Source organism: Ambystoma mexicanum, chromosome 4q, assembly GCF_040938575.1.
Source record: "Ambystoma mexicanum isolate Mex_15411 chromosome 4q, UKY_AmexF1_1, whole genome shotgun sequence".
Classification (NCBI taxonomy): Eukaryota; Metazoa; Chordata; class Amphibia; order Caudata; family Ambystomatidae; genus Ambystoma; species Ambystoma mexicanum.
The window spans coordinates 374,275,525-374,302,918 of NC_090928.1; the positions used below are offsets into that span (position 1 = coordinate 374,275,525).

Below are 27,394 nucleotides of genomic sequence, written 5' to 3' on the forward strand. Positions count from 1 at the left end.
CAATTGGCAAATAAATACTCAACCCAGTACATCAAGATCACCGTCCAGTTAAGAGAAAATAGGGTTCTTGCAGAGACCTGAGTACAAACATTGAGTTGAGGTGAAATCTGAACATTCACCTTGATTGATTGATGTAAAGAGATTATACACGTCTATTCCACACAACATAGGTATGGAAGCAATAGAATGGCTACTCCTTAAGGAAGGTGACCTGAAGGAAATTAAGGAATTCATTCTGGCACTATTACAATTCATCTCTGAAAACTCTTATTTTCAATACAGGGATAAATTCTTCATACAGACATCTGGGACAGCTATGGGGGCTTCTATGGTCCCTACATATGCAAACACCTTCATGCATAAATTTGAAAAAGATTACGTTTTGGATCATGCCATATGGAGGAATTACATCTCGATGTGGGGCAGATTTATCGATGATATTTTTGGGATATGGATCGGTAAAGAGGAAACCCTTAATGATTTCTTCATATACTTGACTAGTATTGACCAGCGTATTCAATTTACACATGAAATCTCTAAAACACAAATCCATTTTTTGGAAGTGACCATTCAGATTCAGAATAACAGTTACTTAACTAATATCTACAGAAAAGAGACACCGTTTAAGCTTTCATGAGCCAAGCTTGATTAGAAATCTACCCTTTAATCAGATGATGAGAGTGAAACAGATTGTAAATGATCAAACAACATGTGAAAAAGTGATCGAAAATATGGGTGAAAGTTTTGAAGCAAGAGGGTACGAGCCCCAAGAAATAGATGCAGCCAAAGAATGCATAATGAAATCTTTGAATAGTGAAACCAGGAGGGACAAGAATGAACCAAACATAGTCTACGTTTCATGCTACTCTTTACAGAGCAACAGGATCAAAAATGCAATTAAAAATAATTGGTGTACGTTGACAAACGATATGCGAGTGGAACATTTATTCAGAGAATTGCCTACCTTTGCTTATACAAGAAGCGCAAACCTAAGAGACAGGCTGGTGAAAACAAGATCTGGAAAGAAATTACCAGAGACAATGAGAAAAGGGACATACCCATGCTTACATTGCAGTAATTGCAATTTTGTAACCAAAGGTGACACCATAGATCACCCACGCACAGGTGAAAAGATTAAACTGAAATGTTATGCGACATGTGATACACCGAACATAATTTATGGAATCAAATGCCCATGTGGCATTTATTATGTGGGCCAATCGAAAAGACCAGGAAAGCAAAGATGGAACGAACATAGATCTTGTATTCGGAACAATAATGTAAATTCAGCAGTGGCAAGACATTGGAATTTAATTAAACACAACATCAGCCAGATGAGGAAACAAGTCTTAGAATATGTAAGACAATACAATGCACATGAAGACTTGGGGAAGAAATTAAACCAACAAGAGTCGTTTTGGATAGATCACCTTGACTCCCTGAGACCAGGGGGTATCAATGAGGAGATAAACTTTATGTGTTTCTTGTAATTTTTGGTTGAAAAGTGAATTTTATGATATGATATGATATGAAATGATATGATATGATATGGCATTTGTAACACACCTATACACAAGTGTGTCAAGGTGCACCGAGGCAGGGGGGAACAAAGGGGAGACAAGACAACGATCCTACTAGGCCAGGTGTCATTCAAGTCGCGCAAGTGCAAGGGTAGAGGGGAAAGGAAAAGTGCAAGGGGGAAGGAAGAGGGGAAAGTGCAGTACAGTGTTAGTAGAATAACAAGATGAATACTAAGGGCCAGCTGGTGGCAAGTGCAAGGTAAGTGCAGACAAGTGCTGGGAAGGGGGGGCTGTAGGGATACAGAGACAGTCCCGAAGTGCAGGGGTTGCCAGGGACGCAGTGCAGGGGAGAGTGGCTGGGCCAAGGACCGAGATCGATGAGTGGCCCAGTTGCAGATTCAGTGCAGTTTCAGTAATTTTAGCAGGGGAGAGGGGGAGAGAAAGCAGAGGCAAAGAGGAAGGTTTTGAGGTGCTTCGGGAAATGGAGATGGTTCTCCTCAAGTTTCAGGGAGGCAGGAAGGCTGTTCCAGAGGGAGGCCCCTGCTGCAGAGAGAGATCTACCCCCAACTCGTTGCTTGGAGAAGAGGCTGACCCTGAGGGAGTTGGAGGCGGTTGAGCAAAGAGCTCGAGAAGGAAGATATTTAGTAAGAGAGAGTTGAAGGTATTTTGGCCCAAGGCCCCAGAAGGCCTTGTGGACAATGCAGAGGGTTTTGAACTTAATCCTTGCAGCACTGGGAGCCAGTGTAGCGATTGCAGTCCTGGAGAGATACGGTCCCTGGGCTTGAGGCCAAGGACAAGTCTCGGAGTCCTGTTCTGGATAAGTTGCAAAGGGCAGAGAGTAGAGGCAGGCAGATTTAGATAGAGGCTGTTACAGTAGTCCAGCTTCGAGAGAACCAGGGCTCTAGAGACAGTGAGCTTCTGGGGGAAGGAGAGGAAAGGAAGAATACCTTTAAGGAGGTGCAGCTGGTAGTGACTTCTTAGAGACGTCAGAGATGTGAGGGGAGAAGGAGAGAGCAGAGTCAAAGATGACCCCGAGGTTTTTAGCCTTGCCGGTAGGAGCAGGAAGAGGGCCAAGAGAGGCCGGCCAGAGAGCTGTAGGGAAGCAGGGAGTGGGTGTGCCGATGAGTAGAATCTCAGTCTTACTGGCATTAAGGCAGATGTCATTTGCGGCACACCATTCCTGGATAGCAGAAAGACAGTCAGAGAAGAGGGAAGGAGAAGATGGGGCAGAGGATAGCCTGAAAATTAGCTAAGTATCATCCGCATAGCACTGAAAGTTGGGGCAGAGAGCGGCGATGCGGTGGGCAAGAAGTGCCAGATACTGGTTGAACAGCCAGGGAGAGAGGTTAGATCCCTGGGGGACACCACAGGTAGAGAAAAAGATGTCAGAGAGGAAGGACCCCAGTTGGACCTGGGAGGGTCGATCAGAGAGGAAAGAGGTCAGCCACACCAGAGCCTGACCAGTGATACCCAGGTTATCACGGAGACGGTTGAGCAGGATGGTATGGTTGACAGTATCAAAGGCAGAAGAGAGATCAAGCAAAATGAGAACAAATGGAGTGTTAGAGTCAAGGTTCGAGAGCAGGTCCTCACGGATGTTCAGGAGAGCAGTTTCCATGCTTCTGGCAGCTCTGAAGCCCGACTGATGGTCATGAAGACTACCAACAGATTCGGTATGGAGATTGAGCTGGTAGATGGCCAGTTTCTCCAGGAGCTTGCCCAGGAAGGGAGTGAAAGAGATTGGGCGATAGTTAGCCGGGCAGGAGGGGTCGGAAGAGGGTTTCTTAAGAAGGGGGTGCACAAGGGAGTGCTTGATGGGGGATGGGAAGACTCCAGAGGCAAAGGAGTGATTGCAGAAGTCAGCCAGGGCAGGAGCCAAAGAGTCAATGTGGTCCTTGATAGTTTTGGAGGAACAGGGGTGGACCTTTTTGGATGAGACTTTCATAGATGAAATACTTCTAGTAACTTACACATACCTAATGTGCCACCAGCAGAGGATCCGCGATATGTCCCGCAGGGAATCTACCCCATGTGGGACGTAAGGCAGTGTCCCGCTGCTTATCACTGGATCCTTGCCGATGGACAACTGACATGAATATGTAGATGAGGTTGTAAATATAGATATAGACAGGGTGAACCCATAGATTTGATCAGAAGATTGTGTAATATAACAGAAAATGATACTGTCATACTTGGAAGATTAAGTACCCCAATACAACTGAGGTGGAGATTGGGAGGACCCCAGAGATGACTTATGAATCTCTCATGAAGTTATGTTAATGTAATTCATTACAAACGCTTATGAACATAAATAACATTTGCTTATGTGAGTAACATTCCTTGATTTGTATTAGCTCATCAAAAACGAAGAGAAGCACTACCTTTGGGATCCATGCACACGTGCGGGATCCGTAAATGTAGTGTATTACACATATGCAAGCGCGGAATGAATTTGTTCCGCAACTTTTGTAAAACTCTCTAAATTTGTCTAATACATAAAATTGCCTAATCCATAGATGTGGGATTATCTTTATAGCATATGCGAGTGCCCGTAATAGAAGCATATACGGTATGTCGGCTTCGAAAAAAAGATCGCATAAACAGTGGGACAAAATGTTACGTGCATGCGCAGAGAGATTAGCGTTTATATATGCATGCAGAGACGCTGGCAGCTCCTTTTGGGCAGCCGGCGCGTCTACACAGCACAGAGAGAAAAAGGTAAGAAATAGACGAATGAGGGAGATGGCAGAATGGGATATAATAGTAGGAAAATAGAATCATATAGGGATCTACTGGCAAGTTCTTGACCCCACAGGGAAAGCCTGCTGCTCAAGAAAATATATGCAGAGAGAAATAACGCTCTGGGTGATAAAAGTCGAACAGGTAGTGAATTTAACCATAAGTATATGATTACACAACAGTGGACAGTCAACAAAATAATGTAGTATAATGTATTCTTATTTGTTTTTTTCTAAATTTCACCTTGGATCACAACCCTTATCGGGTATGTGTAATTTACTTTTTGTTTATTTTTAATTTTTGTTGGATTTTACTCAATGATTACTGAGTTGGAAGTGTATTGCACTAATGAACATTGTGGTGATGATGGGATCGTTCATGGTATATAATTAGCAGTGTTTATAGCCCTGGGGATGGACGGAGGTCTGAAATGCATTGGCTAAAATCATATGACACTGATGAGTCAGGAATAAATGAAGATACTCAAAAAAATCATACAATCAATTGTGAATTTATGACCAAGAATCATATATGCTGCAAGAGAGCGAGTTAATTGATTCAAATATCGGCTGAAACCCCGGATAGGGTTTTGTGAGTGAGCTCATCCAGGAACGGTTTTAGTCCGTTCCTACTTTTTGGATATTGCTTTAACCTTGTGCCTAGGCTAAAGGGTGAGCTCCCATAAAAAACTGTGAGACTTAATTAAAAAACGGTGAATTATCTAAAGATAAGCGGTGCCCATCCTACCCCCTGCTGTTAAACTTATAATGACTGCCATGTTCTTTCTGTCATCCGTTAGTCAGTCAAGATACCTTTATTCGACAGAGTCATTAGGCATACAATTAAAATTTATCAGCACAAACGCTATTCCGATATGTCTATTAACAGTGTAAAAAATTGGTATAAAATAGAGTACATTAAAACCACATATATATATGAAACATAATTAAAATGCTACCACTCTGGAATAAAACTGCAAAGGCCCGATTCACAAAACAGCAAAAATGAAAAAAGCGCATAGGATGCTTTTTTTAAAATTTGCACTCATTGCTAAAATGCGCAGGTCACCTTATTCTCAAAGGTGGCCTGCACATTTCAGGGGGGGCTGCACAGCAGCGCAAAGATGCGCAATCCAGCTCCTTTGCATACTGACACTAATATATGACAGGCTCCCAGCAACCATGTGGCTGCTCGGCGCGCATTTCACAGGGACAGCTCCATAAATGGCTGGCCCGTCTCTGTAAAAAGATTTAAAAAAGCATTTCCATCCCCATTTCCGGGATGGAAATGCTAGTGTGACATTCATGATTTAAACCAAAGCTGTCACACTTAAAAGAAAATCATATCAGGGTCAAAAATTACCCTGCCATGATTTGCGCCTCCCCATGTGCCTGTTCCCGATAGGCACGTGGCATTTGAAAGCATATGCTGTTTGTAAATTTGCATGCGCTTTTAAATGCACAGAAAGGCACCCTGATTTGCGCAGATGTGAAAAGAGTGATAAAAGGGTGATAAAAGGGCATCTGTGAATTGGTACACTACTTTTTTTGGTGCACGTGAGGAGATGCGCAAACATGTTTCGAGAATCTGGCTCCAAATGTTCTATTTAACAATTCTACCACATGACACTAAGAGTATACACTTGTCTCTGCTCTTAGAGTACATCTATAGTACATGACATTTGACAAAAAGTTAACACAGTGCAAAGAAGCTCGAGCACTGAAGAAAGAGAATCTAAGAACATGTTTCTATGAATCCAGGGTCTTTGAATATATTTGGCTACGGAATATAACATTGTTGCTTTATTCTCTATCAGCCTAGAAAAATTCATTGCCCCTATTGTGCGTCGTCTATTATACTCAATAAACTGGGACTTCAAATACATATCCCTACATCTGATGTATAACGGACATGTTAGCATATATTGAATATTTGTTGCTATAAAATGTTGACAGTAGGACCACAGATCAAACTTAGATGCATCCCTGGAGTTGATACAGTAGGCCAGTGGTAGAATGCCAAGCCTACATTTAATATACGATGAGCTTGCATCATTTGGTTTTAGATCATCTAAGTTTGGTTCACAATTGCATTCTAACTTAATTAGAATCGTGTAAGCCTTGGAGAATTCAAAATCTCATTGAAAATACACTCTTCCTCCTTCAAACACAATTCTTCTTCTTTCCCTGAGTTAACCTCTCCCCATGTGGCCAGGGGGTGGCAGCGCTACCTGATCGTGACCCTGGGGGTGGCTATATGAGGGAGGACCACCTGGGGGGAGGTGACCCTCATGGCTATAGGATGACATCATTGGGGAAAGTCACATGCCCCCATGCCCTTCTAGGGATGTTTCCTCTGTTCCCCAGACTTTAATGGCATATTGTCATATACCTCCACAACGCCCTAGTAGATCTCCCATTAGGGACCATATACTGACAACTGAGACGAGGTAGAGGTCAGGAGCAGAGAGGATCACTCCTAATGGAGCTTGGTATCCACTTCCAATGCCTTTCAAGAGAAGGAGACTTCCCACCCAGGTTTTAAAAAACTGTTAAAAACCTGGCTATTCAACCAATGTTAAAATTAAGTACACCTGCTCGCTTATGTAATTGGGTGGAGACAACTGTATATTCTGCCTTCTGTAATAATGTCTTGTAACTGTACAAATGTATAACCAAGTTGCCTCAAGCTGTCTGTAACCACACCGTGATACCCCAGGGTCTGGACGTGTAACAAATGAAAAAATAAAAATAAAATAAATAAAATAAAAATTAGGAGCCACAGACACTGACATGAGATAGAATAACAGAGCAATGATGTTTATTAGGACCAGGCATCCAACGCAACGGTCTAGTTGTTGGAAAAAGAATAACCAAACTGGGAACTTTAAAAGCAAGTCTGGAGATGCGGGTCTCCCAAATGGCCCATAGCAAAGCCGAGCACCACGCTGAGGGAAGGTACGCTGCGGCCGATAGTCGGGAGACGAACCCGACATCAGGAAGATGAGAAGCAGGTGCCAGAAGTTCACTGCACGAAAGGGAAGAAGGACGAGCACTGTGCACCGGAGAAGGAGGCATGGTATCAGGAATGCGCCTATCAGGACGCACATTGAGCCAAAGCTGAGAAACTGACGGAGATCAAGCAACGCCAAAGACAACCGTTAAGCCCAGGGAGAGTAAAAAGGTTACTGGGTTGCCGGTGTACAGCATCCCAGATCCAAAACTGCTACAGAGAGAAAGTTATGAAAGCGAGGGGAAGCCAGAGACTACAGAAGAGCCTGAATCACACAAAGGGCATGTAGGATGATCTAGCAGGCGATGCCGTGCCATAGAATCGCAGCGAGAAAACAAGTTGGAAGTTATTAAACAAATCAAAGCATATGTCGACCAAGTTGTGAATAGGTTATTAAAATACTACCTGAGGAAGAAGTGAAGTGTGATGAGTAGCAAAGTCCTGGCAGCAGAGTATACAGGTGAAGATAAGTGTGGATGAAAATTGTGATGTTTCTCAAGGAAAGTTCATGCCCTTGATAATGATAAACTGTAAGAGGAAGAATCTCAAGAAAGACATTATCATTGTAATTGTGATCTAAGTACATGAAGGAAAGCGAACGCCTTAAGAAGAAGTATACCTTAGGACCAAGCGGGATTTGTCACTGGTAGATCCACCGCTACAAATATCAGATGCTGTCACAAGATTCTGGCAGCAATACCGGAAGAGACACAGGGGTTGGCGGTCTCTCTTGACATGCAAAAGGCATTCGTCACGGTATATTGGACGTTTTTGTTCAGGGTATTACAGAACTATGGGTTTGGCCCTAATTTTATTAAGTGGATCAAAGTATTATACACACGCCCCTATTCCAGGATAAGTACCAATGGCACCCTATCGGACGTACTGGAGCTCTGTGGGGGCACCAGGCAAGGATGCCCACTAAAACTTCTACTATTCGCATTGGTGATAGAACCCCTGACGGATATACTAAGGGCTCGCTACAGCGCATACAGGTTGTGGCTTGAAGGTAAACTGGAAATTATCGCACTATACGCTGATGACACCTTATTATATCTTAAAAACCCAGATCGCCTGCTCGGGAAAGTCCTGTCAGAGGTTAAGACCTTCAGCGAGTACTCTGGCATAAGACTCAACTTGAACAAATCGGAAATGTTCCCACTCACAGAAACAACTGTTGCACCGCGTGAGCTACATGGACTCATCTGGAGCCCGATACATATTCAATATTTAGGGGCATACGTGGCTAGGACTGCTCAATTGTCCCACGCTCCGAACTACAACACCCTGGCAGACGCATTGTGCGTGAAAATGAAACATTGGAACACCCTCCCTATCACATTGATGGGTAGAATCACCCTTATCAAAATGACAATCCTTCCTAAACTTTTTTATCTTTTCACCACAGTCCCAGTGTGGCCCGGTCGTGCACTGTTTACCAGAATAAAGAGTGCCTGAACCACATTCACATGGGGGGGACATTCCAGATTGAGATGGATGGTGCTAACTGACCCATATCCACAAGGAGGCCTAGCGGCACCAGATTTTGAGCTTTATTATTTAGCCGCACAAGCATAATATGCCGCCCAATGGGCTACAGACTTCCTCAACCTCAAGGGCACACTGGACGATCATCACCCAACAAAACCCGCCACACTGCTCCACAATATGACGAAATCTCGCCCCAAAGGTTACAACTCTATTGACCCAACACAGGTCACAACCACAGTTTAGGCCAGAATCACTGAGATATATAACACAGACAAGTTGTACCACCCGAGCATGCCAATCTGGGGTGACCCCCAAATACCACCCACCATAGACAGGGAAGCAGCTGCACACTGGGGCACCAAAGGTATTGTTCAGTAGGGGCAATTATTCCCACACAAACGATCTGCGACCTTGGAATACCTCAAGGATATAGTGGGCGACGTGGCCAAACACATGTTATACCATATGCGCATAAAATCATCCCTTGCAAACCTATGGCCTGACTTCCCAGCGGAACCAGTGATAAACCTGGGTCTGGGATATATGTTTACCATGGAGAAAGGGAACATTTCGGCATCCACACTGTACAAGACCATTATCCAGTCTCGCCCACCAGAAAAACGGAATGCTAAAACTAAGTGGGAACAAGATCTGGGGCAACAGATAGAGGACTACCAATGGCAACAGGTATGCACCCTGACCAAATATATATCATACAATGCCAGATATAAACTAATTCATTATAAAATCGTTAAAAGAACACATTATACTCCTATCAAACTGAAACGCATATACCCAACAATTGCAGGTACATGCCCAAGATGTCACTCCAAAGAGGCAAACATCTTCCATATGCTGTGGGCATGCATAAAACTGAAGGAATACTGGACGGAGGTATGCGCAGCCTTAGATGAAATGGCTGATCAACCTATCGAATGGTCAAGGATGCTATGATTATTGGGTGCCACAGGGAAGATGAACCAAACTTGGAAAAAGCTACTAAACTTAAGTTTACTGATAGCTAAGAGGGCCATACTGCTAAAGTAGAAATGTAATACCCCAGCAACTAAGCGAGACAGGGATAAAGATATGATATGGGCAAGTGACACCGAAGAACTATACATAGACTCAGTACAGCCCACCTCGAGACCCAGAAACATATGGGCCAGATATAGACAATACCTGGCTGACAAAGCTGAAACCAACAACCCAGAGTGATAGGAAATGTAAACGGTTGTAGTGTGAATGTCTCGTAATTAATATAAGATGTGTATAAGTCCTAACTGTGTGCAACTATAAATAAAGGTTTTAATAAAAAAAGAAGAAGAAGTATACCTTAAGCAATGGAGGTGAAGAGAAAGCTTGGGTAAGGGAGCGATTTCTCAGAAGGAAGTGAAGATTCTGTCTGTGTTCTGGATTTGAACAGGACTGGCTCTTTGTTGGGACATCTTGACACTGACAGACCCATATGTTTTTGGTAGAGGTAGGGATGGTGATGCCTCTTCCAACCCCCATTTGTTTTGATAAAAGTTTGTAGCCATAAACATGTCACCTCTCTGTCCGTGTCTCATTTCTGGCTCCTCACGCTGCTTTCATAACAGATTTAGTGGTCCTGCCAATATTTGGAATTCGGTCACAACTCAATAGGACCAATGTAGTGAGTTACAATTGTAATATGTTTACACCAACGGAAAGACATTCCACCAGAAGCCAGTGTGAGGGTGCAAAGCCTCTCTATACTTAATTAAGGAAGGAGTGCCCCAAATACGAGCCCAGTGGGTTTTAGGACAGCAATACGGTCTATACACTGCATGTTTGTTTCTAAATGAAGCTGCAATTTTGGGGTACTATTATGTAATCTTTTCAAGCAGCAATAACACCTAGTAACAGGCACCACAGGGCTGGGTAATAGCCCAAAGTTCAGAACCATACAGTGTGACTTGTCTAGCCTGTAGTTTATACATTTTCGAGGCAGGTCGTAAAGCTCCATAACCATGTACTCTGGCAAAACTATGTGTACTATATTATACCTCGAAAGTACCAGATACGGTTTCTCCAGCTGACAGCTCCAGCTGCCAGTACCCATACATCTCTGACTTAAGTCATCATATATGTTGAATGCTCAATTGCAGTGTCTTCAATCGAGAGAAATATTTTCAGCTACTTTTTACCAGGAAAGGAAAAAGCCATGAATTTAGTTTTTACCCAGTTGATCGTAAGACTACTGTCACTGCAGAACCAGCTCTGCAAACAAAAGCAGAGGACACTTATCCCCACCAAGAGTTGGGACATCAGTCGGGATGGACATAACCCTCTCAAAGACACCATTAACATACAGGCAGGTGATGGCGCTAACTTGCCGTGACATGGATAGAGTGGAGTCACGGTATACTCCTACGGTTTTGGCTGCCACTGACGTGGTGATGTTAGTGTTGTCAATGTTGAATGATGAGTATTTACTATCCAACTTGTCAAGTATTTGTTCAGGCCCTACTAGTAGTATTTCGGTCTTGTCTCCATTGAGACAAAGACCGTTAGCCGCCATCCAGGCCTGGATGAGGGCGTAGATCTTGATGAGTGTGGCTGCGTCCTGCTCGGAGGAGCCAGTGAGTGGGAGAAGCACTAGTGTATAATTGGCATAGTTAGTATATGCTACGCCTGATCATCAAGGTCATTGAAAAGAGGGAGGGTAAACATGTTGTAGAGGGTGTGCGAGGTATAGGATCCCTGAGGGACTCCGCAGTGGGTGGGGGTGGGGGTGGTGTATGCCTGGTCTGAGAACACTCTCATTAGTCTTCCCCCCAGGAAGGAGGTGATCCAGGAGGTGGCTTGTTGGAAGAAGTGGGCCGCATCCTTGAGGTGTCTGCATGGAGTCTTGTGATTTATGAGATCAAAGGCTGCAGACAGATCAAGGAGTAGGAGCAGGGCAGGTTTACTGTTATCCATGATTTGCTCTATTTGAATTTTTAGATCTAGTAGGGCAGTCTGGGTACCGTTGCGCTGCCGGAAACAAGATGGCCTCTTACCCAGGATGCTGTTGTTTTCAAGGAATTGTTGTATATGGGGGCATGCTGCCTTGTCCAGTATCTTAAGCAAGAATGGGACGGTGGTTATGAGTCGGAAGTTGTTAGGCATGTCTGGATAGAGCGAGTTTTCTTTTTAGAAGCGGTCGAACCCCAGGTTTTTTGGTTTTTTGAGGGAGGGGGGATGATGCCTGAGGAGAGTGATGCATTTATGAAGGCTGTGAACAGCGGTACTAGGGGTTCTGCACAGTCTTTTATGAGTGGCAGACGGCTGATAGCTCCCTTGCATGAGGAAGGTTTGATGTGCTTTATGAGGGCTAGGACTTCAGTTTTGGTAACGTGTCTGAAGGAGAAGGATTTAGAGTCTTTGTTGTCTGGGTAGGGTGATGGGGCCTGTGATGTGGGATCTTTGAGCAGTTCAGTTCGTTGAGGTGTTTTTTTTTGTTTTTTTTGTTCTTTAAGGGTGTTTATTTTCTTTAGCATGGCCGTTTGTATAATATTGCACCATGATTCGTCTTTCACTGTTTCTTGCGTGTTTGTTGGGGCGGCATGCACGCTCTTTGTAGATAGCAAACCGTTCTTTAGACTCGGAGTTCGCATTGGGGATTCTGGCGTTGTATGATGTGGATTTGGCTAGGGTGATTTATTTTTTGAAGCGGGAGGCAAGTGTTTTGTAGGCCTCTAGAGTGGTGAGGGAGGGGCAGGTTTTCCAATTAGTGAGTGCCATTCGCTTAAGTGATTTTAGGTCTAGTAGCTGTTTCCTGGTTTTGGCTTTTTTCTTAGTTAGAGGCGCAATGGAGTCTATGGCTGTTTTGATGGTAGAGTTGTAAATGTCTACCAGTGTAGCAGGGTCAGAGGAGAAAGGGGGCCTCAGTGCTGCTGATGCCTCTAGGAGGGGGAGTAGCCTTTCTTTCGTTAGGAGCTAAGATGATCTGGTCATAGCTGGGGGAGCAGGTTTACCGGGCTTGGATATAGGATTGGTGGGGATATAAAAGTGTATGAGGAAATGGTCTGTCCAGGGGCAGTGAGTAATTGAGCTGATATCCACAGCGCAGTTGTGGTCTGCTATTCAGTCCAGAATGCGTCCTTTGATGTGGGTTGGGTCGGTGACTCTTTGAATGAAGCCTAAATCGAGGAGTGCTTTATCAAGGGCTCTGCTTTGTTTCAGGTTATCCCCTAGCTGATGGAGAAGGTTGGCTTGACAGTCTAGTAGAGGGCCTGGAGGGCATTAGATGGCATGTATGGTAATAGCCTCATTAGGGGAAAGGGCAGGTTTGACTGATAGTGCGTCAGTGTGCTTGTCAAATGATGAGCTGATCTGTCTAATGGTAAGGGAGTCTTTGGCAATGAGCGCCACTCCACTGCCTTTGTTGGTGGTTCTGTCCCTATGGAACACAGTATACCCTGGTGGTAGTGCAAGGCAGATGGCAGGGCCTGATGCTTCATGCAGCCATGTTTCTGTAATGGTGAGGATATCTAGGTCTAGGTTGGTGTGCAGGGGCTGAGAGGGATCTAGCGTTGATCAGGGAGCATTTGAGTGGTGCGTGTGGGGTTTCTGGCATGGGTGCCGAATTGGTCACGCTAATTTTTGGTCGAGGTGACTGTCTTAACTGAGGATGGTTCCCTGGATGCCTTAGCATGGGCTGGTGTCTTAAGCCTAGGTGTGGTTGGTGCATGATTTTGGTCGTCGTGCATGATTTTGGTAGTGTCGCTATAGTTGTAGCTACATTAAACAGACATAATGCTGTGCATCACACACCTTGACAAAGACACACCCCATGTCGCCCACCAGCCCACCCAACATCGTACCTGACAAGGCTATCCTCTACACTAACTCCCTCCCTCATGCCCTGCTCTCTCCCCAGGCCCACCCACACAAGAAACCAACTTCTAGGAGTCTGCACCAACCTCAGGCCACTTGCGCCTAAACCCAAAGCTCACACCCCTCCGGCCCCCACATGCACACCATTAACACTCTCTTCATCCATAAACACACACTCCCCCACATTGCCTTAACACCACCCCATCCCACCACTCTGGGACATCCAATTCCAACTACAATATTCCTTCCTCGCTTATCACCCTGGACCAGGTGTAAAACAATCAAGATAGTTTTAACATATGCTAGTTCTTGACATATCAGCATACCTGTCCAGGTGCAACACAAGCACGATCGTTTGAACGTATGTACATTCCTGAGATAACAGCCCCTTTTTCACACCCACACCTACACATGCTCCATTAACACATCCCCAGGACATGACAGCTCACACACCTGCCCAGACATACATTACCAACCAGCTAACATACACACACTGGCCCCACACATTTTAATCAGTCTCATTGAGCTCTTTCTATCAACAGTTCCATTCCCAGCACAGACCAACTAATCGGCAAACGGCTGACATCGGCATTCACCGAAGTCCAATCGGAATTCCTGATATAAACCACTACCTAACAGCCACACGTGATCGCTATACAGACAATCGGGCACTCTAGCAATGCAAACAGCATATGGCATATAACCAACTGCACGCAGAGATGTCTGCAAATAAAATGGCAAAAATTGTAAAAAAATGTAACTAAACCTACTGAATATTAAATTCAACCAATCTCAAGCACACAACGGTGTCTTTTATCATTACAGACTGAATATGGAGTATACAAATACCAACTGGTAAACGCCACATCCAGCGCCAAGGTAAAACAGGGTTCCAACCCCAATCTTGTACATTCCTTAACCTAGGGACTGCAGGAGCTTTGTCCCACTGGAACCCTAACTACAGGCAGCAGGAACTATAACCTCATGCAGAGAAACCTAATTCATCAGCGCAGAGATCCACAGTTCCTTCAAGCTCCCACCTTCGAGTCTACCTCATCCTCACACTCATTATACCAAGCAGTCAGAAAATCAAAAGAAAAATAAATCAACATTAGAAACAAAGAACAATATGCAGGGTCTACTCGCAAGAAAGTGTACATTTTGTGGAGGTATTTATTAATAGATTTGTTATCATAAAACATCCAATGATGACGGCAATTGTCACAATTTGAAGCGATAAACATTAAAATGTCATTTCAGAGCAACTAAAAATATGTCAAACTGAAAACCATACAGCGACGATAAAAGAGTCAAGCAAACACAGCATTTTACCGTTTCTCTTCAAGTCTTGTAAGAGTGAGGAGGTGTTCTGCTGTATATCGCTCATTAACTTTAGCTCAATATTTCGATACGTCAGTGCACGGAACCTTTCACAAAGATATTTGCCCTGGTAGAAAGGGTAAAAAGAAACAATTTTACACAGTAGCCGGGGATTTATCTAGAAGAACAAAAAAGGTAAAACCTGAAACAGCAATACTAAGCAAGGCCGTCCCTTACTCACATAACATGTTTTGCAACAGGAAGGCACATTTCTCCTACTTTAAAAAGGGTTCGGCATTCGGCAGCTACAAAGTTTGTGGTTGTGTATTAGGAAAACTGCCACACGCTGCAATTTTGTGTATGCAAAACCCGCAACGGTATTGTTAAAAAGGATTAAACGTGGTCTCTCAAAGATGGCAGACATCCATCATCTCTGCTGGACATTTTTCACGTTTGCCTGTTTCAATTTTGGGGGCAAGAATAATTCCACGGTTAACTTGGCTAAAATAAGAACTGACCTTGAACATGTTAGAAAAATATGTAATAGCAAGACTGGACTACAAACTTCATCGCACCAAGGTACTTGGTCATAATTTGGTTTAACCACGTGGGCATGCATTGAAAGCATTACATCAGGGACATGCCACCTTAAACTCTCTGATGTTTTTACTACAACCCCCATCACTCCTAAACAGCATACTTAATAGTGTAGGATTACGGGAGGTGTAGTTCAAAACGTCTGGGGCCAGATTACAGAAACTTTGCACCAGTGCAAGTGCAAAGTTTGCACGGTATTAGCACTAGGGCAAAGTTTGCCCTATTTTTAAAAACATTGGCAAACATTAAAAAAAAACATTGCACCTCGACAAGTGAGGTTTGGCATATGAAAAGCACCATGGCAAAGTTTGCCCTAGTGCTAATACGGAATGGTATGAATGGTTTTAGCACTAGGGCAAACTTTGCCCTATTTTAAAAAACACAGTCACATATAAGAAAATTATGTCACCATGACAAGTGCAGTTTGGCATGGTATAAGCACCAGGGCAAAAATTGCCATAGTGCAAAAAAGATACATTTTCGATATGTTATTTTCACCAGGGCAAAGTTCGCCCTAGTGTTAATACCATACCGTATTGCCATGTTGCAATAATGCAGTGAAAATTAATTCTTTTTGCCCTAGTGCAATTTTTCCCCTGGTGCTTATACCTTGTCAAATTGCACTTGTCATGGTGCAATAGTTGTATGTCCCAGTGTTTTTTAAAGTAGGGCAAACTTTGCCCTAGTGCTAATACCGTGCAACTTTGCACTTGCACTGGTGCAAGGTTTGTGTGATCTGGCCCCTGGAGTGCCATAGGTTGCAGACCCCTGCATTACATGAATCACTGATTTGCTTAACATCCCATTATGGATATCTTCACCACACTAACTGTCTAGGGATACTTACTTGGAATGAAGAAAGTTCCCTCATATAACGAGATGACAGTGCATTGACCTCAAATATTATATCAACTCATGCAATATTCCTCTGAAGAAAAAACAATCATTGGCAACCTCTTTGGGGCAGTATGGGTTAGGCATTTTCCAGGGACAGCCCTAATCGTACAACCTCACCATAAGATGCCAAAGTTGGCAAATGCTCTGAGCGCCTGTCCATGTTATGGCAATGTCTGGTAATGCCTATACAAAGGACAACATTGTTGGTTTTTCCAAAGTGTGTGTTTAATAGGAATTCAGTGCAAGGAACAAAAGCAAAGACACAGATATTGCTCATACATCAAGTGACTGAAGGCACACTTCGTTAAGAAATGTTTATGACACCAGGAGCTGGTTTACAGCTGCAAACCTTTCAGTTAACTGTTTAGAAGCAACATGGCAACCCTCTCAAACCAACAGAGCTAGCTGCAAAGAGACCTCAGGAGTGTGTGTTTTGGGTTAGGAGTGACCCGAAGTGTTTAGGAATGGCCACAGAGACTAGCATGGGCAGGGGCATTCGCTGGGTGGGTAGGCACAACACCAAAACAACACCCACATGCTCTACATCCCTCGTGACATCCCCATCTCTCTCTATTTTATTTCCCATGTCAATAGTGTTGCCTTACAAGCAGCACTTACATCGCCACCTGCTGCCAGATTACAGAGGTTTTTCACTGATGCAAGTGCAAAGTTTGCACGGTATTAGCACTAGGGCAAAGTTTGCCCTATTTTAGAAAACATTGGGAAACATTAAAAAACCATTGCGCCTCGACAAGTGAAGTTTGGCATATTAAAAGCACCAGGGCAAACATTGCCCTAGTGCAAACAATATGCATTTTCACAACATTGTTGCACCAGGGCAAAGTTTGCCCTAGTGCTAATATGGAATGGCATTAGCAATAGGGAAAACTTTGCCTCGATGTAAAAATGCATCAAAAATGTATCTTTTTAGCACTTGGGCAATTTTTGTCCTGGTGATTTTAATATGCCAAACTGCACTTGTCAGGTGCAATGTTTTTTTTAATGTTTCCCAGTGTTTTTTTGAATAGGACAAACTTTGCCATAGTGCTAATACCGTGCAAAGTTTCTGTAATCTTGCCCCTGATTTCCAAAACTAAAAATGAGGGCTGATAAAGCCAAAATGGAAAGGAGAGGATACAAGGCTACTCAAGTAGTAGTTACAAGCCTTGCTGCAGGGAATGGCACACCTTGTATGGAAGAACACTCCTATGTTACCTTTGTCTCAGTTAGTGCGCAACATTGCATATTTTGCTTGAAGTAAAGAACCGTTGAACAAGGCATGAAGGCGCCACACAAATTATGGATGTTTTCCCTTCCTTTCACGAGGCAGCCTTCTTCGTTAATCTACCCCTGCCCAGGTTGAACAAAGAAGGTGGGCTCTTTGAAGGGGACCTAATATCACAATGAGAAATTGAACAAGTCCATCACAATATGTCACTTGGGTACAAGCAATTGCCAGATGAAATCTATAAATATATGAGTGGAATGTCTCACCACTTATCTTTAGAGTACTCCATGAAGGAAGTTTCAACTATTCCACACTTACATAATGTCACAAGTGCCTGATCAGATAGCACAACGAGCTAAGCACCTGTTTCTGACATCTGTGTGCAGTCTGGTAATGCAGGTTCGAATCCCGGCAGGGCTAACTCCACCTTTCATCCTTCCGAGGTCGATACATTGCTGTGGGTTAATAATATCAACTGTTATCTCAGTGCCCAGATGCATGTGGGCTTGTAGCACTATATAAATCTAGGTATTATATATATTATTAGTATTACTCTAATCCCAAAGAAGGTCACCCATCTTACATTTTGAAAGGCTGTGCAAGACAAAGCTAATTTTCTAGAGAAAAAGGGTTTCTTTTGGGTTAATGTGCATACCCACAATGCCTTTCTGATGTGGCTTTGAACTGGAGGTGAACTTCCACAATGGTTAGGAGCTGGCACTGTGGCATGCATGACTTGGCTAGCCTATATAGTTCATACAATATGGATCTGGTGGACATGGGACGAGTAAGAGTGATGAGGGGGGAATTGGGGACTGGAATGAGGAAGATTGAGGTAGGATAATGGGGGGTTGAGATGAGGAAGAATGAGTTAGGGGTATTGGGGGATTGGTACAAGGAAAAGTGAGTTAAGGAAATGGGGAGCTGGGTGAGGAATACTGAGGTGGGGGTAATGAGGGACTGAGACAAGGAACAGTGAAGTGGGTTAATGGGGGACTGGGGAGAGGAAGAGTGAGGTGGGATAATGGGGACTGGGATGAGGAAGAGTAAATTGGTAGAATTGGCAGACTAAGATGAGCAAGAGTGAGGTGGAGTAATGGGAGATCCAACAAGAAAGAGTGAGTTGGAGAAATGGGGGCAAGGAAGAGTGATGTGTTGGTGTAATGTTGGACTGGGACAAGGAAAAATGAGGTGTGGGTAATGGGGGATTGGTACAAGGAAGAGTGAGTTGAGGAAATGGGGAACTGGGGTGAGGAAGAAAGAAGTGGGGGCAATGGGGGACTGAGATGAGGAAGAGTGAGATGGCATATTGGGCTGGGACGAGGAAGGGGGAGGCGGGGTAATGGTGGATGGGGCGTGAAAACATACATTGGGGAAGGAGGACTGCGAGAGAAAGATGAGGTGGGGTAATGGAGGCTGGGGTGAGAATGATTGAGGTGAGGGAAATGGGGGAATGGGATGAAGAAGAGGGAATTGGGGAAATGGGGATCTGGGGACTGGGGTGAGGAGGAATGATGCGGGGGAAATTGGGGACTGGGATGAGGAAGAGTGAGGTTGGGTTGATTCAGGGACTAAGAACAGTGAATTGGGGGAATGGAATATGGGATGAGGAATAATACATTGGAGAAATGGGGAACTTGGGTAGGGCAGAATGAGGTGAAGTTATGGGGGAATTGGATGAGGAAGAGTAAATTGGGGACTGAGACGAGGAAAATGAGGTGGGGGAATGGGGGAATGGACGAGGAAGAGTAAGATGTGGTAATGGGACATGAAACATGGAAGAGTAAATTGTGGTAAATGGACTTCAACTAGGACGAATGAGGTGGGGTAATGGGGAATGGGATGAGAAAGAGTAAATTGGAGGAAATAGGGGACTGGGATGAGGAAAAATGAGGAGGGGGTAATGGGAGAAAGTGATGACGAGGAGTGAAGTGGCATAATGGGGGATTGGGATGAGGAAGAGTGAGTTGGATAATGGGTACCTGGGATGAGGAAGAGTGAGGTGGGATAATGGGGTACTGGATCGAGAAATTGTTAGGTAGGGTAATGGGTACTAGGGCGAGGAAGGGTACATTTGGGGAATAGAGGACGGGAATGAGGAAGAATGAGGTGGGGTAATGGGAACTGGGATGAGGAAGAGTGAGCTGATAATGAGTGATTGGGACAAGAAGTGTGGGGTGGGAGTAATGGAGGACTTTGACAAAGCACAGTAAATAGGGGAAATGGGGGACTGGGACAAGGAAGAGTGAGGTTGCGGTAATGCAATGGAATATTAATGAGGCACTGGGACAACAAAGAGGAAGGCAGGGATAAATGGATACTCAGATGAGAAGTAGTGAAGTAGGGGTAATAGGGTAATGAGACTACGAAGAGTAATTTGGGGTACATGGGGTACTGAGACGAGAAACAGTGAGTGGGTAATGGGGTACTGGAATGATGAGGAGTGAGGCGGGGATAAGGTTGACTTAGACAAGGAATGGTGAGCTGTTGTAAATGATGCGTGGTTAGTGGGCTACAGGCACGAGGAAGAGTGAGTTGGGCTAATGCAAGGGATTACAAGTGGGGTACTGGGATGAGAAGGAGGGAGACAGGGACAATGGGGTACTGGGAAGAGAAAGAGTGAAGTAGGGATAATAGGGTACTGGGATAAGGAAGAGTGAGGCATGGGTAATGAGGGACTGAGAAGACTCATCTTTTCAGATGATGAACTGGGATACGGGGGATTATGACCACCTCATGGCTTAGCACAGACGTTCCTATTGTATTGTTTTGTCATTCGTTGTTTGCCTAAGCGCCCTGATGCCCACGGGCTATCGGCGCTATACAAAAAATAAATACATACATACATACATACAGAAGAGAAAGAGTGAGGTAGGGTGATGGGGTACTGGGATGCGGAAGAGTAAGGCCTGGCTAATGAGGGACTAGGGCATGGATGAGTGAGATGAATGGGATGCTAAGACAAAGAAGACTAAGGCAGAGGTAATGAGGGACTAGCTTGAACAAGAGTATAGCAGGAGTAATATGGGACTGGGACGAGGAAGGGGGATGCAGGGTTATGTGAGATATACCCCTTAGACATGTTTTGAAACACAAATCATTTTGTATCTATTGTAGATACAATTGTTTCTCTTGAACAATGTGTATTATGTTGCAAGTGAAATTCCTGAAATGAAGCTCAAAGTGCAGGATAAACTCTGCTTTGCTATATCCTCCTTCTGATAAAATGCAGGATTTGTGTAGCTTGCTTACGTGAAAGGGGTCCTGTAGTGAGTCAGGGCTTCACAGTCGTGCAGGAACACAAGCTCCATGCTACCTTTATCTCAGCTGTCCACCCACTTATTTCTATTGTTAAAAATAACTTACATTGTCTGCAATCTTTTCTTTCATAAGAACATTCTTGCCAAGATCAAACATGATGCTGTAATTTTACTTTTCAGAACCTGTGCCTCAGCTTCTAGCAATGCATCATGGGAGATATTTAAAATATTTCTGGTGGTGGGGGTACCCTCTTCTCCATCAAATAAAAATTAAAAACTATTGCCCTGAATTATACTAAACCAAAAAAAGAACCATCTGTGATGCTTTGTGCCCAACTTGTTTCTTATTTTGTTCAAAACCGTCCACCAATTTTCGCACTACGGATGCACTTTTTTCATGAATAGAAAATTAATGTTCTTGGTAAATTTGAATCGTTTAACGAATTAGCATCAACATTTCCAGTTTGAGGGGCATGGGAAAACACAGTTCTTTTGGTGGGCAAATTTCATCCGGATACATCCATTGAATCAAAAGTTGTTAGCAATGGAATTTTGGGAAGAGTCTAAGGTTTTACCTTATTATAGGGCGACTCTAACAATTCAAATATTTAGGGCCTTGCAATGTGACCAGTTCAGTTGCCCAGGATCAAGCACCTATAAGAGGTGAAGGTGGGACTTCAGGCCTGTGTGCAATTTCTGCATTTGACCAACCTATTTTACAGTTCTTGTCATATAGCAAGGTACAGGTATTTTTGAATGTTTGGCTTTCATAAATTATAAATAACACCCCGATTCCCTTTTTTGTATACCAGACTTGGAAAGTACACTACTCATAAAGTAACCCAATATTGCCTGCATAAAAGGAAACATCGGGATATGGCCTAAACAATTTCACCAGAATGTGAGAGGGCCAACATGTTTAAAGAAGGCAACACATCACTAGAGTGAGGTAAGAGGATTTGTCCAGGATTGCTGCAATGTCTTTTGGTGAAGAAAGAATGTGATTGTCAACACTTGGGCTCCACAGTCTTGAATTTGGCCATCTAAAGACCTCGGCCAACTATTACTTTAAGCTGTTCAATGGGGTATGCCATTGATAAGTGAAGAACCCTCTTCAGGACGAACAGAGGTCTAGAAGTGCACCATACTAGTGACGTGTTAATTGTTTACAGGTAGTACTATCTAAGCTGCGTTGTAGCAAAGTAGGTGTTGCTATTCCTAAAGTAGATGTGCATGAATGTTTATCAACGTCAGACATAGGAAAGGCAGAGTCGGCCTGGCAGAATTTGGTACTGTGATCTGACATAATATTATTATTATTATTATTATTATTAATTAGTATTATTATTATTATTATTATTATTATTATTATTATTATTATTATTATATTTATTGAACACAGACCTAGCTTTGAGAAACAACAGAGCGTTTTACAGAGGTTTACAATACAGACACATAATGGAGTGCTTTTCAGAGGTATACAACAGTACAGATGCATACTGGAGTGCTCGTCAGTAACAACAGAACAGATATACAGCAGGAGGAGTAGGATACAGAGGGGCACAGAGAACATAGGACGCATAACATGATTAATTGATCTGTTTGAAATGTACCTGTCAACAACAACTGGACTGCCTTATCCATTTAAAAATAAAATCATGAACCTGATGCCCAGTTGTTGTTGACAAGTACATTTCAAACAGATCAATTAATCATGTTATGCGTCCTATGTTCTCTGTACTGTATACAGTTTGTGTCTTTACTATAGTACACTCCTGAAACGTTTTCACATTATCTGGACAATATGTTGATCATTTGCAAAATAAACTTTAATTGACTATGGTTAGAGGATAATGAATAGGAGGTTACCATCTCCACTAAAACCACCACCAAAACACCACATTTAAAGGTACTGTAAGAAAGAAAAGCAATGCAAAAAGGCAGCCCAAATGATAGCTCACCTTCGAATAAAGAGACATGGTGATCGTTATTTAACCCAATAGCCAAAAGCGACGTTGATTGTCTATCAGTTCTGAACCCGTGCTGTTTGCTAGATGGAAGGATTATTTCAAATCATCCTTAGAAACCTCAATACAGTAATACCCTCTCTCCAGCAAGTACGTCACTACAGAGAATCCACAATGGTAAATACTGCTTTGTGCGTACTTAAATATGCGTTCAGCACTGCAATATACAACATGTATTTGTATACTGTTTTTTAAAATCTTTTTAATAGCTTGACAAATTTGCAACAAAAGCAACAAAGTATTTTTTAAAAGGCACTGCCAGTGGTAAGAGTCGAACCATGGGCCAATGTCTTCATGCTACTAGAGGCGCCCACACTCACTGCTTCACAAGCAAAGTTGTGAAGGAGAAGCTTGAATAAGCATAGAAGAGTCTTAACACATACACCTCCTCAAACATCAAAATGCAATCAGCTGGAAAGTCCCAGTCACATTGCCCATTTAAAAAAGGATGTCGACTAGCCCCATTGAATGATCGTCCAATTGCCCTGCTACAAGATCTAACTCAATGGGCTGATCAAAATAACATTCTCTGGCAAAATCAATTTGGCTTAAAGGCAGGAGTCGGCACCACCTGTGCAGGATACAATCCAGGAATTAGGGGAAAATGCGGACATAAATATTATTGCTTCCACAATAGATCGTTCTTTGGCGTTTGATAAGGTCAATAGGGGAACCCTTTGTTTGAAACTAAGTGATCTTTGTAGAGAGGCAGATGTACACAGCACTTATAGAGCCCACCCCCTCAGCACTACCATACTGGAAGAACCGTAAGAACATACATTTACACACAAACAAAACCATTAAGGTACGATTAAACTTAGATGGTGAGCTCAGACGAGAAATGTCTACATTTCGAGAATTGCGCCATGGATGTATCCTGGCCCCCTTTCTGTTCAATGCCTTTTTGGCGGACTTAGGAAGGATTATTGATGAAGCATCTTTAATTCCACTGAACATTAAGGGGGCCAGGATCCAATCTACATTCTATGTGGATGATATTATCTTGTATCAAACCTATATTGGGCTGAAGAAGCTATTCCAGCACTCTCCCTAGCCTTACCAGAATGCTATACCATTATCAGGACAGACAGAAACTCGGGCAAAGGAGGAGGAGTGGCCTTCATCTCAAAAACCCACCTGGCCCTCAGAGCCACACCCCTTACCTGCATCCCATCTGCAGAGCTCCTATCAGTAAAACGTGCACTCTCGCCCACCCAAACAACACTCATTCACCTCATCTACCGGCCCCCTCGCCCCTCTCCCTCCTTTGAGGAAGACATCACGAACCTCCTATCCACCAATACCAAACTTGGATCTCAAACCATACTCCTAGGAGACCTCGTCCTAGGTCTTCAGGACCCCAATGACCCTCACGCCCAACCTATGGAAAATTCCATCACACATCTGGGCTTTAAACATAGAGTCACAAAACCGACTCAGTCCAAAAGTCAAACGATGGACTGGGTGTCCAACCTCAACTGCTCCATCACAATTCTCAAAAACGACCCAGTAGCCTGGTCAGATCATCACCTCATCCTGTTTTCTATCCCTAGGCCCTCCCCTTCCAGTGCCACCTTAGCCCCCCCCGCTCTATCTAGAAAATGTCGTAACATCACAATTGATAGTTTCCAGCCCCTCATCAACAACATCCTAGACAAGTCCAAGTTCAAGAACCTTGGTCCTAACAAACTGGTAGACCTCTACAACGACACTCTTAAATCAGCCCTAGATATTGCGGCACCCCTCAAACTAAGAAAAGCTAAACCCATCGCACACCTCAACAAGTGATTCACATCTGATCTAAAAATCCTCAGAAACACCAAAAGATCAGCTGAATCCACCTGGTGGAAATCACCCACAACAACAATAAAATGGTATTCACGTCACCCTACGCAACCTAAAAAGCGGCTATTCTATCTGAAAAAATAGAAGCCTATAATTCCAGAATCCACAATGTCAAATAGAATACCAAAGAGCTTTTTGGTATCCTAAAAGAGCTCGAATCCCCAGCAACCCCCCCCCCCCGACCGGATTGCGCCAAGTATGCAGAATGGTATAAAAAAATCCAGCAAGCTCTTGCTGACAAAATCACCCTACTACAAAACAAGATTGAGTCCAAAAAGGCTAGCCTCTCGAATGGCTACCTTCCCTCACCGGCCTTAGAGAAAAATCTACAACATTGCACACCCTTCACGTTCTCGCAAGTAACTCCAAAAGAAGTAGAGGATATCATAAAAAGTCTGAAACCCTCCCACTGTCAGGGGGATGCCTGCCCAGTCTCCATTATCAAGGAAGGAGCAAAAAACCTAGCCCCCTTCATCACCACTCTGATAAACTCCTCCTTCTCGTCCAACCAGGTAGCCAACAATTTCAAGGAAGCCTGGCTTATGCCCCTCTTAAAAAAAACAACCTTGATCCAAACATCCCCACTAACTACAGGCCCATCACCACCGTCCCCTTCCTTCTAAAATCTTGGACAGGGTAGCCTACTTGTAAATTCAGAAGCATTAACAGGAAAACAAACTTCTAGGCCTCAGACAATCTGGTTTCAGGCCCAGACATGGAACAGAGACAGCTCTTCTAGACATAAAGATCCAAATGGACAAGGCAAAGGACAAAGGTAAGCTAGCAATCCTCTTACTCCTAGACCTATCTGCGGCCTTCAACCTCATCGACCATCAAATTCTCACCAGGCACCTCACCTCAGCGGCAGCATTCTCCACTAATGCATCTGATTGGGTCAACTCCTTCCTCTCCAATCGGACCATCAGGGTTTTCTCCCCATCAGCCTCAGCAGTCTCTACACCCACACTTTGTGGAGTCCCTCAATACTCTTGCATGTCACCCACATTATACAATATATTTACTAAGCTGCTATTCGATCGCCTAGACAACTTGGGTGTCATCTACACCAACTATGTGGATGACACCCAAGTCCTCATCCCCCTCACTGGCTGTTATGACCAAGACTCTAAACTACTGAACGATACCTATCTTGAAATCCAAGCATGGATGGCCACCAAAAGCTTATGTCTCAATGACGATAAGACCGAGCTAATGATTGTGGGCACACAGGCATGATTGAATAAGCTTGATCCCAGGTACTCAGCCTTTGACATTGACGGCATTGTGATCGAAGTCTCCAAAGAAATACAAACATTGGGGGTCTATCTTGACTCAACACTGTCCCTCAAAAATCAAGTTAGCAGTGTGGCGACCTCCACAGCATACACCAATAAACTAATTTACAGCTGCAAATCATACTTATCTACCAGCAGTTGCCTAACGGCAGCTAGAGCACTAGCATTGTCAAAACGATACTGCTGTAACACACTATTCCTAGGTTCCTCTGAACTCAACCTAAACAGACTCCAGCTCCTCCAGAACAACTCACTCAGAGCAGCACTCAGCTTACCCAGATCCAGCCGCATCTCCACTCTTAGATGCAATGCCAATTGGATTTCTATTTGTGATATAATCACACTACGCAACCTGGCTATCTCTCACAAATGTCTCATGAACACAGCCCCTAAATATCTGTCTGAAAAAATCTGAAAACACCAACCGTCCCGTACCATCATATCGACTCACTCTCACAGCCTGGTGGTACCAAGATTCAATCTAAAAACAGCTGGAGGGGCCAGTTTCCCAGTCCAATCAGCCAAACGATGGAATTCCATTACCATCTCTTACAGACAAGAACCTTCCTTCTAGACCTTCAAAGCCAGAATAAAAAACTGGCGGAGTACCAAGCCCCACCATTAAGTAGTTACCCATCTTTATCCTGCTACCATACCGCACTTCCACTCCACCGTATGATACACTGTTGACTTTTTGACCTATGCTTATGCTTCTGTACATATGCTTCATGTTGCTTCTTGTTGTCAGACCTATCTGTAATCTGGGTCCCTCATTCTGCTACTAACTTTGCCTGTCATTGTATATTTCCTCACCATGTATGTAACTCCTGACTTTCTCAGGTCCCCAGTTACCCTAGGGTTCGGTGCGCGATATAAATAATAAAAAAATACAAAATACAAAAAATATTAAGGGTTTTTGAGATTTTCTGTAATAGAAGGGATTTTTTGATGAACACGACCAAAACCACCATCATGTCCTTTGCTGAAGGCGTAAGAAAAGATCTTTGTGGTGGTTAAATGGCCAAATAATATAGGTAGTGAATTTAAGTATCTTTGCTTTATTATATCAGCCCAGCCAAGTCAAACTGGCCTGCTTAACCTCTACAGGGAGAAGGCTGCCAATCTTGCCACACAGATGAAACACGTTAACAACAAGTATGGAAAAAGTTTGCTGCTTTCTGTGTAGAAATATTATGAGGCTGAAGTTTATCTATGCTATTGAGATCCATTATTAGCTTGCTGACCAGGAATGTACATCCCTGTAAGGTTCTTTCGGGGGGAAAGGCCGTTTCATTGCCAGCAGCTATACCTATGATAG

General features: G+C 43.6%; 1 protein-coding gene across 2 annotated transcripts in view; it reads right to left on the minus strand.

Moving 5' to 3' along the window:
* Positions 1-27,394, minus strand: part of PLD5 (phospholipase D family member 5) — a 1,748,035-nt gene that overhangs the window by 876,079 nt on the left and 844,562 nt on the right. For both annotated transcript variants that reach the window (XM_069607944.1, XM_069607945.1), the window contains one exon: positions 14,940-15,054. In XM_069607944.1, the coding sequence (XP_069464045.1) occupies positions 14,940-15,054 (115 nt within the window). The remainder of the gene's footprint in view (positions 1-14,939; positions 15,055-27,394) is intronic.